Genomic DNA, 19,144 nt, shown 5'->3' with positions numbered 1-19,144 from the left:
TTAAAACCCCTACAATATAATGCATTGAGAGTTGAGACTGCTCAGTTTAGAAAAAATATCTGTTACCTGTACAGCAAATAGGTCACTACTATTTTTCTTACCAAAGGTTGACCATCACCAGAGAATGACACATCACAATTTTATATAGTAATCATCACAAAGCATTTCTCTTAGAATGAGGGAGTATAGTTACAAAAGACACCCACTTTCCCGAGCGATAGCCTAATTAATGCAGGCAATATGATGAGATGTTACTTTGGATGTTTATTCAAAAAGGAACAGAAACAGAATGAGATAAAAGTCAGGCAAAAAGAGGTTTGAAATGGGAGAATGAGCTTGACAGCAAGGTCGTTTTGAAGGCAGAAGCATTTTTTCTCCTCTGTAAACACACACGCATATTCCCATCACCTTCGCAAGAAGCACAAAGGCTCTGTCGGGGGGGGGGGGGAACCAAGTCTAGCAAAATAATTCAGCAATTAGGAAGAGGAACAGAAGAAACCTTGAGAAGATGCCCTGTAAGGAACTGGTCTTTAGATTAATCTCGGACAAACTGGTTAGAATTAGGGAAAGATCATTTGCATATATTTATTCTCATTCCAAGAGCCTCTTGTGGCACAGAGTGGTAAGGCAGCAGACATGCAGTCTGAAAGCTCTGCCTATGAGGCTGGGAGTTCAATCCCAGCAGCCGGCTCCAGGTTGACCCAGCCTTCCATCCTTCCGAGGTTGGTAAAATGAGTACCCAGCTTGCTGGGGGGTAAACGGTAATGACTGGGGAAGGCACTGGCAAACCACCCCATACTGAGTCTGCCATGAAAACCCTAGAGGGCGTCACCCCAAGGGTCAGACATGACTCGGTGCTTGCACAGGGGATAACTTTACCTTTACTCCCTTTCCCCCAAAACATGCACAAAGTCACTTAGACTTCAATATCTTGGCAAGTTATCCCATCGCTTCCATCACTTCTGTTACGTGATTCTCTAGTCATCTATGTGTCCGGAGGTGCATCTTGCTAATAGAAAGGCTTATAGATCCATCTCTCATGGGAAGAACCGAAATGTAATTTTTTCGATTTGTTTTGAGTCGCAGAAGCAAACGGAGTTGCGGTGATGAGGCTGGAGAAGGAAGAGGCAGCTTGAAAGCCAGCGTGATTCAATACGCAGTAAGAGAAAAGCACAAATTAATGCTGGATGTCAGGAAACTACCCTTTAGGGACAAAGTGCCTCCGAGCTCTCTTCTTCCTCGGGTGTCTACCAGATCGTATATGATACACACGGCCCATAGCCCAAACACAAATGGGCATACATTTTAATGCTATTATCCAACCGGTTTTAATAGGCCTTCATGGGGTTGCATGTTGGGATGCTTCCCCACAGAAGGCATTTGTCGTTTCTGCAACAGAGATTCCACACACACAGTAGAAGCAGCACCACTGCCCTTCTTGCTTTTTCTGTGATTTTCTTTCCTTACAGGTGAGCATTGTTACACATCTACTCTCTGGTCACTCTGCTGTCCAATGCATGACATGACAACTCTCCACTCATTAAAAAACAACTGGCTATGGGCATACCACTGAGCTATAAGAAGAAGAAGAGTTGGTTTTTATATGCTGCTTTTCCCTACCCTGAGGAGGCTCAAAGCGGCTTACAGTCACCTTCCCATTCCTCTCCCCACCACAGACACCCTGTGGGGTGGGTGAGGCTGAGAGAGCCCTGATATTCCTGCTCGGTCAGAACAGTTTTATCAGTGCCGTGGTGAGCCCAAGGTCACCCAGCTGGTTGCATGTGGGGGAGTGCAGAATCGAACCTGGCTTGCCAGATTAGAAGTCCGCACTCCTAACCACTGGCACCAAACTGCTATACCAGCTGCCTTTGTGGACATCTCCCCCCCCCCCCACTCTCTGTGTTTGGTGTATGGGATGCATGGTTTATCAGTTTCTTTGCAGCTTTCTTTCAGCAACCTTTCTGGGAGTCCATTATCCGTGGATAATGGCAGTTCATTGTTTCCGTATATCTGGACTGTAAACAGTGACTTGGATCCTGTGCAGCACCAGTGGAATGCTCTGACGGTCCACAGATCTCTGGAAAAATTATCGAGGTTCACCTACAATAATAGCTGTCCTGAGTCCGGTGACTGTTGTGAGGACGGGGAAAGGATGGAAGCAGGGGAAGTGCAAGACTAACATCACATTGAGAATGGCACGGATGGAAATGTTATCTTTCTTCTAGTTTTAAAAAGGACAGAGACAAGGAAGGAAAACTTGGAAAACCACAGTTCACTCACAAACGGAGGATGAGTTTGTGTTGTTGTTTTTTTTTTTAAAGCCATCTTCACCGATCAATTTAAGGTGGGGGGGAATGCTCTGTGTAGCCTCAACCTTATGGAATGTCTTATTTAAAACAAGTACTAGATAAAAATGAGGGCAAAAGAGTTACCCTTTAATTTAAAATATCATGTAGCCAAATGAGGTACTTTCAGACATAATTATTTCAATGGGAGAATTCAGCCTAAACTCCTTTTCTTGAATTCTGTTATTTTAAAAGAAAATGTCTTTAACTGAGTTCTGCCCTCAATTACTTTAGTATGATAAGGAAGAATGGTCAACATCAGCAGGAAGCATGTTTATATGCAGGGTGACATGTAAACATGGCCAATCATGCTTCTGTGGTGTGGAGATGAAAAGTATAACTTGATGAATGAACATCTAAGTGTTTTCCCTTCTCTTGGCAATTCTTATAGCACAGAAGGAAAGTCTTTGCAGAGATGATGGAAGGAGAACAAAAAAGAAGGAAATATGATGCTGCCTTAATTAGCGAGAGAAAAACAGAGGCTGAGAATAAGAATTAACACCACATTTCAGGGTGAGACAGACCCACCACCTAATTGTACCTGTAGACACAGCTTCGACTTCTGGGAGAATTCCGAATTGGTACCCGCCAGTTGGGCCCCAGCGTGGCATACAGCCGACCCCTGTTCATAAATTTACAGGTAAGTTCTTTTCTCATCGTGCAGATTCTGTGATAACATCCATCACAGCAAAACATACAAGATAATGGGAGACACACATTGTACTGGATGTTCTCAAAGACAGAGGTATCTTTAGTGACTGTTTCACTTTCCATGAAATAATGCTAATTTTTCACACTTATGAAAACAGAAAGCAAATCTTTGTGAGAACATGGGTAAGATGGTGCTTTAAGTGAACAGACAATGCAGGTTTGTGAAGCTGCTTCTATCTCACTGACTTTAATTCTTCCTTTTATTTCTGAGGTCCAACAATATTTGGAAAAATGACACTGGGAATAAACAAGCTCCTATGAAAGTTACGCTTGCCCCAATCAACCTGCAGCACAAACCTGAAAGATGTCTTCAGCAAAGAATTAAGGGGCTATCAAAAGACCACCATGAAATGTTCAAAACCTGTGCAAAGGCCAGTAATTAACTGCAGGACATGAGAAGAAAAACAAAGAAAGGCTTATATATATTTGTGCAGGATGCATTTTCATCACCACTGAAGAACCACCACTGAAGAGCCAGCACTAAACACTCTGGGATTCAGAAGCAAGGTTTCAGTGCTAGAGCCATGGATGGAAAGGAGCTTTTCTTATGACACTCTGGCCCATCAGAGGCATAAGGCATGAAGAACAAGTGAAGCAATCCAATGAGCAGACACAATCATTTTATGAAACCGGAAATACAGATCAGCCCACTCCACTCCCAACTCAGCCGTTGTGCTAAAACCTTGGGTTGCTTAGATGAAAATGGTCGACTTTAGCAAATTACGTTACATGATTACAGAGATGCAACTTTTCAGGAAACTGAATATACCGAATGCAAGAAGCATGTTCACTGACTAAATGGCTTCTGCTGAATTCAAGTAGTTTCATGATCTGTGGGGCACAACCTGCCCCTGTTATTTCCCCCCCCCCTTCTTTTCCTTTTTTGATTCCCACAGCTTAACTGGTATGGTGGGGCATTCTGTCAATATGCATAAAGTAGTCTGAGATGGTGGTTTGTAAGGAAATTAAGGTTCTTGGGTAGTTATTTGAAGAGCTTTCCAGAACTATTTTGTGAGCAAGCTACAGGAGCTCTGTAGTATCCCTAAGATGGCAGCAATAACACTGGACCTCAGAAACTGTATTAACTTTAAAAAATCTGCCACATGATCCTGAGACTGTGTAAATTTATTATCTTGCACAAAGCAGATGCTTCACCTATAGCTAGGCCTTTGGGAGTGGGAACACTCCTAATATTATTTCCAAAGACCATGGTATTCACATGGCTATTTACTTTTAAAAATCTATTAGCCACCTTTCTACTTTGCGGAACTCAAAAAAATGTAAATGTGTATTTTTTGAAATTAAAAACACAACAATTGCAGTTAGGATTGTTTGGCCACAAATAAAATTATTCTTTGATTTTTGAAAAGAATTTACATTTTAGCTCACCTAAGGAGATAGTGTTTGTGATTGCATTGAAGCTGCTTTTTGCTTTGTAAAATGTTTTGGGGCACTTTACCCCTAATATAAATATTTTAATTTAATCACAAGTCACATCTGTAAGAACACATTTATTTAATGGAAAAGGGCTACAATGAAAGGTTAAACATTGAGGTTATAAATGGTATTCTCTATCCTCACTTTATGACTGACAAAATTCTAAAATAAATTATACAAGATTTATTCTGTGCAAAACCACCCCCATCCGTGGTCTTCAGCATAGAGAGACTACATTCAGAAAGGAGTAAAAAAACACTGATTTATTTCTTGAGGATGTGATACCATGCATAATAGGCACCAAGGAGGCATGCACCAAAGCAGGCACCAAAGGCACTCTCCAGCTAACAAATTACTCTGTATTATCTGTAAACCGTTCCCGCAGAGCAGTAAAAATAAAACAGTAAGAGCATTGTGGGCGGAGAAAGGGGCGGGGGCGAGTCTGTGATAAAAACTTGGAGGGGTCAATTGGCCACTTGGCCCATCCTGGACTCAGAGGTGAGGGGGCCGGGTAAAGAGGCTTTGCTGCCGGGAAAGGAGCAGGCCCGTTGTCTCGGAGCTCCTTTCGCCGTGCTGAAGCTGGGACCTTGGGGGGGGGGAGGGGGGAAGGTTTTGACGCGCCGAGAAGAGCAGGCCTGTTCTCTCGGAGCTCCTGTCGCTGCGCTGAAGCCGGGACCTCGGGGGGAGGGGGTGGGGTAAAGGGGGCGGTGGGGACAGCATGGCAGAGGGGCCCGCCAGGAGCCCTGCAAGGCCGCCAGGCCTACCAGGGCCCATGCTAGCGCCCATTGTATTCCTAAATACAATGGGCTTTACATCTAGTCTACCATAAAACAGCATATGTGAAGAGACTGGGAATACTTAGTTTCAAGTCCTGGGAGGGGTGAAAACACTGAACACTGAACCAGTTTTATAAAGGTCTCATTTTGAGCCAGAGGGATCACGGCACTAATAGTTTCTGACTAGAAGCAATATTTGCCACAACCTCTCTCTTGGAGGGAAAGCCCTACTCTGTAACAAGCCTACAAATGCTGCAGTGAAAAGACTGCACTAAGATAGTATCTAGTTCTTCTAGTTTTCTAGTTCACTCGAAGACGCCACAGTTTTATGATATTAACACCTATGTCCAAATGATCCATTAGGGATTATTCTAAGCCTACCAGTCAAGCTAACTGTTGTGTATATGGATCTGCTAAGGGCTAGAGCTTGAGATCTGAGGCAGACCGCTGATTGGCTTATACCTGGCTGGTCTCCCGATGGGAACTAGTAGATTCAAACGCAACCACTGCACCCTGATTGGACAGTGCATGCCCAGATCCACTAGGGATCCAATCACTTCCAACCAATCAGGTATCCAATGGCCTGGAACTGAGGGAAGTTCTTTTGCTTTTGCTTGTTTATATTGGGGGATATGTTGGGGTGGGGGCGGGTTTCCATTCAGTGTACCATGAGCTGAGATCACTAATAAACAGCTGAAGGATTAGAGTCCCTCCGTGTTCCTGACCCCACAGATTTAACGCTATCAGCCAAGGGAAAAATACTGCAACCTATTTGTTTTTTTTCTGAATTAGCCACAGTTATTGCCAATAATGAATGCAGCAGTATACACTGCATTGCAGGAATATTATGCACGCAACATATGAAACGCCAGGTACATAAGATGTTAAAACACTATAAGCCTCTGGACAGGACATTCGTTTCAAAGCTTCCTCAGATCTGCTTCACTGTAAAATGAGAGTTACTCTGGGAAGCAGCTGAATCCCCATCCAGATCTGTAGGCTGAATGAATATTTGGAAGTGAATCACTAAAGTTGGCTTGAATCTTCACACTAGTAAAGCTGATGTCTGCAAATATCCCAGACTTTCAGCCATTAAGTCCTGTCGCTGTTACTGTCCACAGGATGAACATCCAGAGACATTGTGTTCTTCACCTAACCAGAACAATGGGCCATTATCTGATTGTGCCATTTTCCTTCACACAGAGTTCTTTGCTTCCTTTTCCTCTATTGCTGTATTTCACATTATTCATATAATTCATATTATTCTCTGTTTTACAGTCGATGAGACACTCTGAGGTCGATTCCGCAAGGCGGCAGCTGTATTGGGCCACTGGCGGTGCGGTGTTGTGAAGCTTTATGCTCCACAGCTGTCTGTGTCCCCCACTGAAATGTGTCCTCCCAGGAAACGCAGTGACGGCGGACAGGTTCCGCCACGTGGGAGGGCAGCGGGGTTTATTTTATTTTGCAGGAAGGTGGAATTGCATGGAACACAATCTCACCTTCCTGCAAAAAAAATTTTAAGCCCCAGTACGCCCTGTGGTTCAGCAAAGTGCTGTGAAAGCAACTGGGGCAGTTTTTGCACCCTCTGAGCCACCGTAGGATGGCCTTCCCTGTCCACACGTGCCTGCTGCAGGACAGGTCCCCACTTTAAAAAAAGGAACCTGAATTCTTCCATGCTCCCTTCCTGTGGGACCAATAAGGGACCGATAGAGGGCAGGCCCCGCTTCTATATGAGCTACCTCTTGGCTTTTTTTGCCCGTGCAGAATTCGCCCAAGCAATTCTTCTCTCTGCAGCAGCAAAGAGAGAAGTGAGGGATGATGCAGTGGGAAGATGGGAAAGACCACTGCAAGTGAGCAGTGCAGTGCCTCACGCTTAGACAAGATCCATAATGTTCAGAGGCAGGCTGGTGGGTGCACAATTCTCTGTCTGGGATTGCACAGAGACCACATCAATGAAGTTCTGGGGTACTGTCTCCACAGTTCTCTCTAGTTCAGCATTATCATCGGACTAAACTTCACCCAAGGTATCATATACCAGGCAATATCAGAAACAAATATTTCTTATGAGAACATGGCTGAACTTCTTTTGTTTAATCAAAGAGAACGTCACAATGTACAGGATACTGATATTTCTGTTTATTTTACAGTGCAGAAACAAGATCAGGCTTGGAAAGAGATGGTTCTTTAGCTCAACAGAACCTGGGAGCTCCCTGAGAGTGGATTCCAGTGGGAGAATGAGTCTTGAAAGTCAGAGAACACTGCTCAGATGGAGCAGGTCTGGACCTGGAATTCTTCTGCAGCTTCTACACGAGTGTTATAAGCAAACAAATGGAATGGACAAATTCTGGATTACTGACAGAAGCTAATTAAATGCCATGGTCTCAGGCTAAAAAAAATAATCTGAAGTTTGATGGTATTTTAAACACATTACTGAGTATCTGGGAATTTAATTTCATCAGGACAAAATGCAGGGGTGATACACAGAAATCCATATCCTGGATATTTAGAGGTTTGCCCCCCACCTTCATTTTTAAATCACATAATGACAGATTTTAAGGCATTTTATTCCAATTCCGTTTTTCTTTATGACTTGATCGAGTGTCTACAGTCAACAGCAACATTCTGGCACCATTAAGGCAATGGAAGCAAGACTCATCAAAGGCTTCTGTGATGTTGTGAAATGAAGATTCTGCCTAAATGCCACCAACTCATTGGTAAAGGGAAATGCTCACCTCTCAAGCCCCGAAGAAGGCTCCTCGCTAAATTCTGAGCTTTCACTGCTTCCTACAAAACAAAAGGACACAGAGATATTGACATGTCAAAAGGAATTCATGGAAGATGCCCATGCCCATTGCAAAAGATCCCAGAACAAAGCACAGAAGCCAGACAGGTGAGGCCAGAGTGAAAAGTGGCATAAAGAAAATTCCAGTGTTTCTTCTTGAGGTGCCTGTTGCCTGGACCAATGCAGTACCCAACAGTGCTTGGCTAGGACCTCATAGTTAACATCAGCAGTCTCCAAACATAACCACGCCCGCCAAAGACAAATGACAGACCACAAAAGGATGACTGTTTTCCATTTAATTAGTACACAGAAACAGGTAACATGAAGTCAGTGACATTTTGGTGCCGTGACATATCAGCCTGATTTTTTTCATGGTCCTCTTTCTGGATCGGGACTTTCCAGAAACAATCGTTTTTCATTTAAGTTACTGAAGCTAAAAAATTAAAGTTGTAAATGTCAAGACTGAACACAGGACCTTCCCACCAAACTTGGTGGTGTGGGTTTCCTTTTGTTCAGGAGCTAAAGGAACAGCCCCCAACCCCCAATGACAGATGATATCCAACTTCCGGAACGTATATTACTGTCCAGCTTGGTTTTTCCATTACTAGGGAATTGCTCAGCATGGCAATGATCTGTGATGGCTTCTCAGGTGATATGTGAAGATGGCACTTTTTACATTCAGATTAGTAACACTGTGCATCATGCATCTGATGAAATAGGCTCTTGCATATAAAACCTCATGCCACAGCAAATTAGTTAACTAAAGTTTGTCTTTTTTTTTTTAGCTGCTACTGGTTACCCAAACTATTGCTGGGACTCATGCTTTTCTCTGGCATGATGTTCACTATTACATTTTACTCAAAACAACTACTTCCTCCCCCCCCCCCAAGTCTTTTCTGTAGCCAAAGTTTAAAACTTTATACTAAATTTTGCAGAATACATTTCCTCATCCAGTCGAGCACGTTTCTAAACCATGGCTTGTGCTTTGCTACCTTTTAAAATGGTGCTCTTCTTACAGACACAACCGCCCTCCGGGGAGGGCGGTATATAAATATAATAAATAAATAAATAAACTTTCAAACTTACTCGAATTTTCACAAGCACGTCTCCTTTTTTTACATTAACTGCCAACCCCAACTCACAGGAGAACAAAATTCACAATGGCTTAACGTGTCCCATTTGACTGTTGCCATATTTCAGCAAGACAATCAAGTTAGTAAGAAGCTAGCTGACCGTGCGACTTAGCGGCGTGCGACTGAAATGACCTACAGATAAAGTGAACTGTGCGACATTTCTGGGCACATGAAAAGCAGCGCTTAGTTACCTGCATAGCTACCTGCAATGCCATGTTTTCTTTTGCCCTGAACATAATACTACATTTCTAGGGGTCTCCCTGGTCTTCAGTGCAGGAGAGACAGACAAGCAGTGAATCCAGCAAGACTCTGGTATCCGAACCACCGAATACTTACCTATGGAAACACCATTGGTGAAAATAGAGTCTAGTGTGTGGTTTCTGACAGGACTGTGGGATTCTAGCACACTGTCATCCAGCAGGTGGCGTGGCTTCTCTGTTGGGAACGTTGCACTTTTACTTTCAACTACACTTAACTGACACATCATACTGGAAAATTGGAAAAGAAAAAAAAAGGCAAAGATTCTTATGTAATCTGATAACATCCATTCACTCCTGCCTTTTCCACACAGACCTCTCTTCACTGGTCATACACGTCACCAAGTCCTTGAGACCTAAAAGGTCTGCACATGAACTGGGTTCAGAGCAGCCTGTACAAATTAAACTGCCATTGCTTTTAAATAGGAATATGTGTGTTTTCATGTTGTTCTTCTGATGCTTGGTTGGGAGTCCCAGTTGACAAGCCTCAATAATCCTGAGCTTCTACATGAGTGAATTCAAGAAGATGATGACGGTCAAGTCAAATGTCCTCTCTCTACTATAACCCAACCACTTCTCTTACTCAGGGGAACAAGAGAACTCTGCTTGGGATTCGGACCCTGCTACTGCCTTGAACGGTTCTTTCTGTCCAACCTATTTGAGCGTATCACAGCTAGGCAGTCATCATTCCCTTACCCAGAAATGGGCACTACGTTGACTGATGCTGCTCTTGGTAAAGTTTGCCCCCTAGAGACTGGGGGATGAGTAGCACCAGGGCCCAAAATGGCAGCGTGTGCATTATCTAGAAGAGAACTCAAGGTGAGTCGGAGACAGGCATTTAACTAGGAATGAAAGTAACTTTGGTGGTATTAGAAAGATACCACTGAGAAAACTATTCCTGGGTTTTCTAATGACTCGCTTAAACCTTAGTGGTGCTTGAATAAACTGTTAAGATTTTATGAGGACTAGAACACCCACTTGTTTCCCAGGCTGTGACTCTTCCTGTGTCGCGGTACAGGAGGAGTTGGCAGGCTGGCTGCCACCGAGGCATCAGGACAGGTTGGTCTCCTGCTGAACCTCACAGCTGCTGACACCTCTGATGGACCTACAAAATAGACACCAATTAATGCTAAACTGGAGCTGGGGAAAGGTACTGCTAGCAATCAGTTTCTGGAAGTCTTGGGGAGAGACACTCGGAAAGCGTGCGTGGGGGAGGAAGGAAGTCAGCATCTACTTCAGAAGGACTGTCACAGATCTCACATGTCACAGTTCCCAAATGCTGCTTCCTGCCTACTGGTGTTACACCATCCGACTCTATTAAGAATCTATCCAATTAAGTCAAAATAGCAATTGGCCTCAGATTGCTATAGTGGTGCATCGTTTTGACGACAAACGTTCCACAAAAATATATTCTTGGCGACTCCATGACAGAGACTTGCCAATGGAATTAAATGCACAGCCAGAAAATATTTCATATGTTATCGTGAACGTCTAACCCAGCATATGTTCCGAGTTTGGTTCGCAACCTTATTTGCTTGTAAACAGTTGGTTAGCATTGACTCATAGCCTGAGTATCTAAGGGAAACGTGAGGACGTTTCATGCACACCAGAGCCAGGCAGATGTCTTATTTCTCAATTAAATTGGAAAACTCTGGAGCTTTGAGAAAGTACAGGCTTTTTAGCCAACACTTGCATTATGTAGTAGGAATGGGGCATTGTTACGACTTCCATGGTGTCCTCCAAGTAGGAGAGACTAATTCTGTCTGTGTGCGTGTCAACGGGATTGTCTCAACTGCGGCAACTTTTTAACAGCGCTGACCAAGAGGGAAGAGCTTAGCTTCTAGACTTTGCAACAAATGACTTTCTACTTTCAACTCTCTGACATTTCACATATTACACTGATCCTTCAGAGAGCTACTTTTGTATGTAATAGGGAAAACTGTAAAACCTGATCACAAGCAACAACCACACATCCTGCTAGGTTTATACATGCTAAGAAGCTGTGACTAACTACACATGCAGCAAAACAGGCAGATGTGCAATCAGCACGCGAGATGATCTTTTTTTTTTTACGATGCAAAAGCGCTTTGTATGTAGGAAATTTTGTCATGTTTGAAGCGACCCCACGTCTTAATGATGCCTGCTTTAAGGATGGTTAGGTGCTTTAGATCATACACAAGGGGACTTCAGTTAATAATTACGGTAATATTGTTCAGCATTCAGCCAGGAAAGTCAGTTCAGCAGGCATAAATGTGTTTCATAGCTTCTTCTTTGAAGATAGGGATAGGGATAAACAGCATTGACTGCAGTGAGTAATAAGGCAAAGAATAAATAAACTACTGATTGTTGCTATATGAGACCAGATCTGGGGCTGATTCTTTATGTCAGTGATCCCCAACCTTTTTATCACCGGTACCGGTCTCTGGACTGGGGGTTGGGGACCACTGCTCTATGTAGCTGACTTATGTTGACTCAAATCATTGGTCCATCAAGTTTAGAATTAGCTACTCAGGCTGGCAGTGGCTCTCCAGTGTCACAGGCTGAAGTCTTTCACATCACCTACTGCCTGGCCCTTTTAATAGGAGATGCTGGTAATTAAACCTGGAACCTTCTGCATGCAAAACAGAGGCTCTGTCAATGAACCACACCCCCTCACCATTACTCCAAAGGGATACAAATGTGGAAAGTAGGTATGGATTTTTCAGGGGTATGTATTTTTAATTTCAGTTTCTTCAAGTCCTGGACTTATAACCTCAAGCACTGGATATGCCATTGATGATTACGCATTTCACCACTACATAAACCATAAACCTTTACATCTATATGGCTCTTTTAGTCCTGACTCATACAGAACAGAAACAGAAGAAAGAGAAATATTTTGGAAGGAAACTAGTTTTTGGGCCTGGGGAGAAAAGAAATGCTTTGGGGACATCTCTCATGTGACAGCCACTGGTAAACAAGACCAGGGAAAAGATGTTCAGTTGTCAGCTTGTCATCTCTCTTTCACTTACACATAAATGCAAGTGATGAAGGAGCTTCTTGCATGTGATGAAGAAGCCAATTAGCATTTGAACAGTGAGTCATTTTGGCATTATATAGTTTCTAAGGAGGGCTTTTATATAAAGGTCAAATACCTTGGCAAAAAAAATTGCAGTTCAGTTCATTTCTTGATCAGGGGTGTTAACCAGAACCACACTCTGGAAGATGCTTTCTTGAACATGTTTCTACAAAGTTTTGACTACAAAGGGTTTCTCAAAGAACCATCTGCCCCCCTCACTGCCTGAAGAGGATGAATCAACCACAAGGAAATCACAACAGTTGTGCAATTTAAGCCTTTTGAAAGGGACTAATTCGACATTGCAAAATATTACTGACAATAAATGTTGATTTTGCAGTGATAGCCTGCCCATCAAAAGTGTTTCCAGAATGCCCTAAAAGCTTATTATCATCTGATGATACGTGTGGAGAGTGTGGTGGTCTGTTTGGAAAAGGATTCAATAACTTCTTTAAACTTTTTAATGATATTATAATGGATCCATACTTCAGCGGTGCCGTGCTAAGATGTGCAGGCCCATCGAGTCAAAAAAGGAAAGGAGACCAAGACTGTTTCCACACTAGATGAGGGGCACTGGGCCAAATCCTCCCCTGTACAGGAGCAGGAAGAGGCGGGGCAGGCTGCCTTGGCTGCTCAAACTCCAGCCTGCAGCTTGGCATGGAGCCTCTGGTGAGGAAACAGTCAAAGTGAAGGATGTCCCATACAAAGACTTGGTCTGTAGGGCTACATTTCACTACCATCACACCATTTATACTTTAATAAATGAGAACATTCACAAATCTGAGTAGTAACAGAACACAAACTTGATTTCTATTGGTCACACAAGGCTATTGTCAGATGCCTCAATAGACCATAGTATCTCCTGTGGTTGATTCAGCATGATAGAAGCCCAATAGCAATGTCAATAAGAGTGAGAAGAGAACTGAAGAGACCATCAGATACTATGGTAGATCTGAATCAGTGTCACCAGCCTGACTACAATGCCCATCCCCAAGCAGTTACATTGCTAGTTCTCTTGAAAAATGACCAGTTCTCCTTGGCATTGTTATTTGGCCACCATAAAGGAAAACAAATAGTATGTTAAAAGCTGCAGTGCGTGGAACAGATTCTGTGCAAATCTACAACAATATAAAAAAATGAAAGTAATCCAAAACAACAAAGGGAAACAAAATGAAACACCATTATCAGCTGCAGTAGAACTGAGGCCCTGAGAAACACCTCGGGTGTTGCCACCACCTGCTAATCCCAATATGAAAAGACAAAATTGCTGAAAGCAACACTGATTTCACTGTTTGGTCTTGAGGCGCGGAATTTTGGTATCTAACATTCTGACACCAAACATTCTGCAGGCACCTCTGCTTGCAAAGATAGCACAGCATCATGCTTTCTGGTAGCGCATACTAAATCTTGATCTCATGGCAGCAGGGAGGGAGAACAGCTGGGAGCATAATTACGGACAAACTCAGCCCACAGTGACAGCTCAGATGGCCGAGAATAGGTAAGCTATTTCTGCTCCTCCACATTGTTACTGTGTTAGCACCTCTCCAAAGCAAATGCAATCTGAACCACAGAAACGGAGACTCCACGGACACCTGAATTAAATTCCTTGTGTGTTTTGATGTAGATCAGTTGCTGGTTAAATCTATGGAAACTCTGACCTGGTGCGCAGAAAACACAAATAGTATAGCCGAAGCCTGAGTTTCATAGAGGCAGCATCATTTGTTGTTTTACTCGTCGTCTTTGTACATCAAAATTATTTGTGTGGTACATCAAAATTATTTGTGAGGCTGAACAGAATCATTTGCTCAACTACAGCCAGAGACTTTCAGTTGAGAAACAGAATTTAATGCATTGTGTAATCACTGTAATTCATGTTCATCACTTCAGCTACTCTTTGGTGCAGGGAAAATATCTTTAGCCTCCTTTACTAAAGTTTCAGCCGTGAAATGCATTTGAAATCAGGTCATTTTGTTTTTGAATTCCCACCAAATCAGGGGTAGTCAACCTGTGGTCCTCCAGATGTCCATGGACTACAATTCCCATGAGCCCCTGCCAGCGTTTGCTGGCAGGGGCTCATGGGAATTGTAGTCCATTGACATCTGGAGGACCACAGGTTGACTACCCCTGCACCAAATGACATCATCTGCTACCAAATACTTCTTCATTTATTAGTCCCACCCCACCAAGGCTGACTGAATGCAATTGCGATGAACCTTCATTAATGTTATTACATCTCCCATAGGAAAAAAAAAATGCCATCAAGCAAAATTTTCCTGTCCTTTGCCACAAGCAGAGACCTTTCATGATTCCTCAGCTTTACTGTCAAGAAGATGCCGACATGTATATGAAACCAACGTATAAAGATATTAAAACATTATTACAAGCTGTTTATTTTGGGGGACCTGACAGGAGCTCAGCAGAAGCAGACACGTGCTGTTTAGAGAGCTGCGGCAGAAACATTTGGAAAAGTTGATCACATAGTTTTAATATCCCAAAGGGTTTCACTGTTTTTTCCTTTGCATATTTTTTCCATGAATTAATCATTCAAGTGCTATAAATGAACGGTAAGCCTTTATTAGAACGCTAGGCCTCCGGAATGAAAGGCGTCAGTCGACTAATTTCTATCTTAACGAAACAAAAATTATGCCAAGAAGATGACCAAAAGGACAGCTTTGGATCGCATAGGTGAGACTGAGTAATGACTAGAACACATATTTAAAGAAGGTTTTTAGGACTGGTTCACCAACAGTGCTTTCACTACGTACAAACTATATTGGATGAAAGGTTATATAGCCTGTGTGAAATCTGGCTAGCCTACTGACTTAATGGCTCATGTTACCATAATCCTAATGGTAGCAGAAAGTGCTGCCAAGACACAGCGACAAATGGTGACCCTGTAGGGTTTTCATGGCAAGAGACCAACAGAGGAGGTTAGCCATTGTTTGCCTCTGTAAATAGTGCAGGGGGTTGGACTAGATGACCCATGAGGTCCCAACTCTATGATTCTATGATCAGCACTGGTATTCCTTGGTGGTCTCCCATCTGAGTTCTAAACAGGGCTGATCCTGCTTAGCCTCTGAAGTTTGATGAGAGCGGGCTAGCCTAGGCCAATCAAGTCAGGGCACAATTCTACTGCAAGCCACAAAACTGGCAATTAAGAATTGGTAAAGCTAAGAATACAGGAGGTAGAAAGACAGCATGATTTAAATAGAATCAATAATCCACTGTATGACACCTCTCTTCTAAATAATCTTTTATGCCCTATCTTTCTAATATTGACAACTCTGAATTTAGAAGGGCATTTACATTATTGCGCTACAATGCTCTCCCTTCAGCATTGGTAGAGGGAAAATATAAAAAGCTTCCACCCCAGAAATGCACTTGCATATGCCAGGATGGTAACATTGAGAACACCGAACATGTGCTTTTTGATTGCTGTATTTACAACCAATTGCATCAGGAATTGCTGTATTCCATCTTCACTGACTTAAGGGCTACTTTAAGACAAGCCAAATTAAAGGATCTCCTTTTGGATGAAAATAAGAATTTATCCTATATTATTGCCAAATATGTAAGATTAGCAATTAAATGTAGAAATGCCTGGCTAAATATGTGCAAGGGTTAGGATGGATTTATTGAATATATGAAGTATTTTGGAACTTTTAACCAATCTTATATTGTGTTTTACTGTTTTTTATTTTGTACTGGTCGCTGACCGAAATAAATGTATCTGATCTGGCAATTAAGAAAAGAAGAGAAGGAATCTGTCAAAACAAAGAACAATGGAAGTATCACTTCCTACGTATCTTCTGAAGTTCAAAAATTGCGATACTTCTCAGATCCTTAATTTCAAACAAAACATTTTAAGCTTTTATAAAGCCAGATGACAGCATCAAGAAACCTAACTATTTGCTTAGTCATTTCCCCAAAGAGATAAATAATCATCAGTACACAGAACACTTCTTTCCCAATGTCAATGTCCTTCATGGTTTTGTTCCCATAGGACAATTTATTTTGCCCAAATGGCCAAAAGAGGAACAAGGGAGCACAGGCTGTTCTTGCGGTCTCACTGTTGCCTTTAGTGTTTTTAGACATTTAAAAAAAAGTCTTATCCTAGTGCCCTTTTGCCACATTCTTAACAAACACTAGAAGGTACCTCACTGCCCATATAATCATATGTTTATCTGGCTAACTCCCAAACAGCTTCACAATAATCCTTTGTATATCATAAACATTGAGATGCAAAATTATATGCGCCCCATGCTATATGGACAGATAGATATGTTCATGTATTTCTCCATTTTAGTCAAAACTGAGATTCAGAATAACAGAAGTCGTGGTGGTGGGCTATGTGCACCTACCCTAATTACCTGGCCTGTAGTAGATGACCAGTGGATATCAGCTGCTGAGGCCTGAGAGTCTTCTCACTTGACAGCCCACTCTTGACCCTGATAAAATGTATGTTCTAAGTCAGCCTCTTCTAATGTTATGACCATGGAGAAGCCCCTGGAATAATATTCCAGGCTTCGAGGAACCCTGGAAGTGATGTCAGCTTGCCATACCTCCCTGCCACACCCCCATAAGTTGCATGTTTTATTCTTTTATTGTGTAAACCATCGTGAGCCCGAATGGGAACAACAGTATATCAATTCAAGTAATAAACAAACAAACAAACAAACAAATAAACATGTAAGTACGTAAGTATATAAATAAATAAGTAACACTGGAAATGACATCACCACCCTGGGAGGGGAGATAGGATGCTATTTAAGGTGGAGACAGACTCCGCCCCCTCCCCAGCACAGAAACCACAAGAGAACTCATGCTCAGGAGAGAGAAGGGGGAGCAAAGCAGCCGGTTCCCTAGCTAGTGGCCGAGTCCATTGAGATTGGAGAGGAAATGCCACAGACCCCCTCCAGAGCTCCCTTGGACCCTGGGGGGTCCATGAACCCCTGGTTGGGAATCCCTGCTTTAAATAGTGCAACTCATATTGCTTGCCTAGTTATTGGGGTTGCTACTGCTACTGCCACTGGCATGTGTCAAAAAAGGGAAGCAGCCATAACAAGGAGGAGAGAGACACACCCACCTTCCCTTCTCCCTCGAATGTTCTACCTGTCAACCTGAAACATTAAGCCTCTGTCAGGAATTACTCAGAAAGTGCTGACACAGTTAAGCAATTGGGGATCTCATGCCTGCACTTTTTGTACAATGTACACCAGACTTTCTCAACTTTTGTAACATTGAGCAATCCCTGAAACATTCTTGAGGCTTCAAAAAACCCCAGAGTTGGTGCAATCATGCAAAATATGGTTGGGAAACATAACTGTGTACATGCCCACCAGGAACCCCTCTCTTTCCCACCCTTGCAGGTCCATCACTGGCCATTTTGGGAGGGAGGGGGAGGTCAACATGATCATATATGGTCATATCACTTGATAAATTTTTAACAAATATTAAAAATATATGAAAAATGAATTAACTCCCACCTGTTTGGGAAACCCTTCCAGGGGCATCAAGAAACCCAGGATATTCATAATACCATTAAAGAAGGTAGATGTTTAGAATTGAGGAATTTTGAGTAGTCCTCTAAAAAGCAGAAAATCAAAAAAACATTTTTATAATGGGAGGGAAATCTTCAATCAAGAAGTGCAAAGAACACACCTGAGAAATGCATTCTTTTCCAACTCCATGTTATCTTGATAACTTCATGCTGGCTTTGCTTGTATTGTTTCCTGCTAATAAGCACAACATAATCAGGGGCACTATGAGCAATATTAACCTTGTGGTCTACTCTGATTGTGAGGGAAGGGAGACTCAGTCTCCATACATTCATTTGATACTGTCAGAAAGACAGGTATTTCACAGGGAATTATATGAAGGACAATACACACATGATCCTGATGGTTGGACCTAATTGTGTCTATGCCTTTTGTGACTTTTTAGGACTTTTAAACCAATCTTACTAGTAATGGCTACATCAGTAATGCTCAAAAAGACATATTGAATCATCTTACCAGTGGTAGCAACGCATTTTATGGAAGATAGAAATTATTGGGCTTCCCGTGGCTAAAGCTTAAATTTCCTCTGGAATGACTACAATAATATTTTACTTGACTTGGATGACTATTTCAGGTGGTAGCTATATGATATAGTTCCATACCCTTTTACCTCCCATAGTGGCACATCTGTAATCGCTCCGCGGTATAAATAAAACGCTAAGGGGTGGGAGGGTGGGCACTGTCCAGGATGGGGGGTGGCAATGATTGGCCCCTGGCCCCAGACTGACGATTGGCCCCTGGCTCCTGTTTCTGTCTTTCTGCTTTGTTTCCTTCCTTCCTTCCTTCTATCCATCCATCCACCCACCCCCTAATCTCCTTTCTCGCTCCTATGCACCCATTTCTCTTCTTTCTCCCATTCTTGCTCCCATCGCTCTTTTCTCCCCTTCTCTCTCTCTTTCTCTCTCACACACACAGACTTTCTCTCTCCCTCTCTCTCTCTCTTTCTCGCGTTCGCTATGCCTGCCTGCCTGCCTGCCTTCCCTCCCAGGCCTCCCCCAACCACCCACTGCCCACTAGCGCCCGCTGTATTTTCTCTACAGCGGGCTTAATTTCTAGTTTCTTACAAGACAACAGCCTAGCACATTCTTGA

At 42.7% G+C, this 19,144-nt stretch overlaps 1 protein-coding gene across 6 annotated transcripts in view; it reads right to left on the bottom strand.

The window, feature by feature from the left end:
• Positions 1 to 19,144, bottom strand: part of RALGPS1 (Ral GEF with PH domain and SH3 binding motif 1) — a 240,587-nt gene that overhangs the window by 10,603 nt on the left and 210,840 nt on the right. Inside the window, exons 13-16 of one of the 6 annotated variants that reach the window (XM_077307095.1) lie at positions 10,420 to 10,546; positions 9,521 to 9,672; positions 8,002 to 8,053; positions 2,887 to 2,967 (exon numbers count right to left, since the gene is read on the bottom strand). In XM_077307095.1, the coding sequence (XP_077163210.1) occupies positions 2,887 to 2,967; positions 8,002 to 8,053; positions 9,521 to 9,672; positions 10,420 to 10,546 (412 nt within the window). The other 5 variants (XM_077307100.1, XM_077307096.1, XM_077307097.1 and 2 more) reach the window with 5 other exon arrangements.

The sequence above is a fragment of the Paroedura picta genome, chromosome 12 (genome assembly GCF_049243985.1).
Source record: "Paroedura picta isolate Pp20150507F chromosome 12, Ppicta_v3.0, whole genome shotgun sequence".
NCBI classification, from domain to species: domain Eukaryota; kingdom Metazoa; phylum Chordata; class Lepidosauria; order Squamata; family Gekkonidae; genus Paroedura; species Paroedura picta.
The sequence above is the reverse complement of the archived record's forward strand: the minus strand, read 5'-3'. Positions and strand labels throughout refer to the sequence as shown.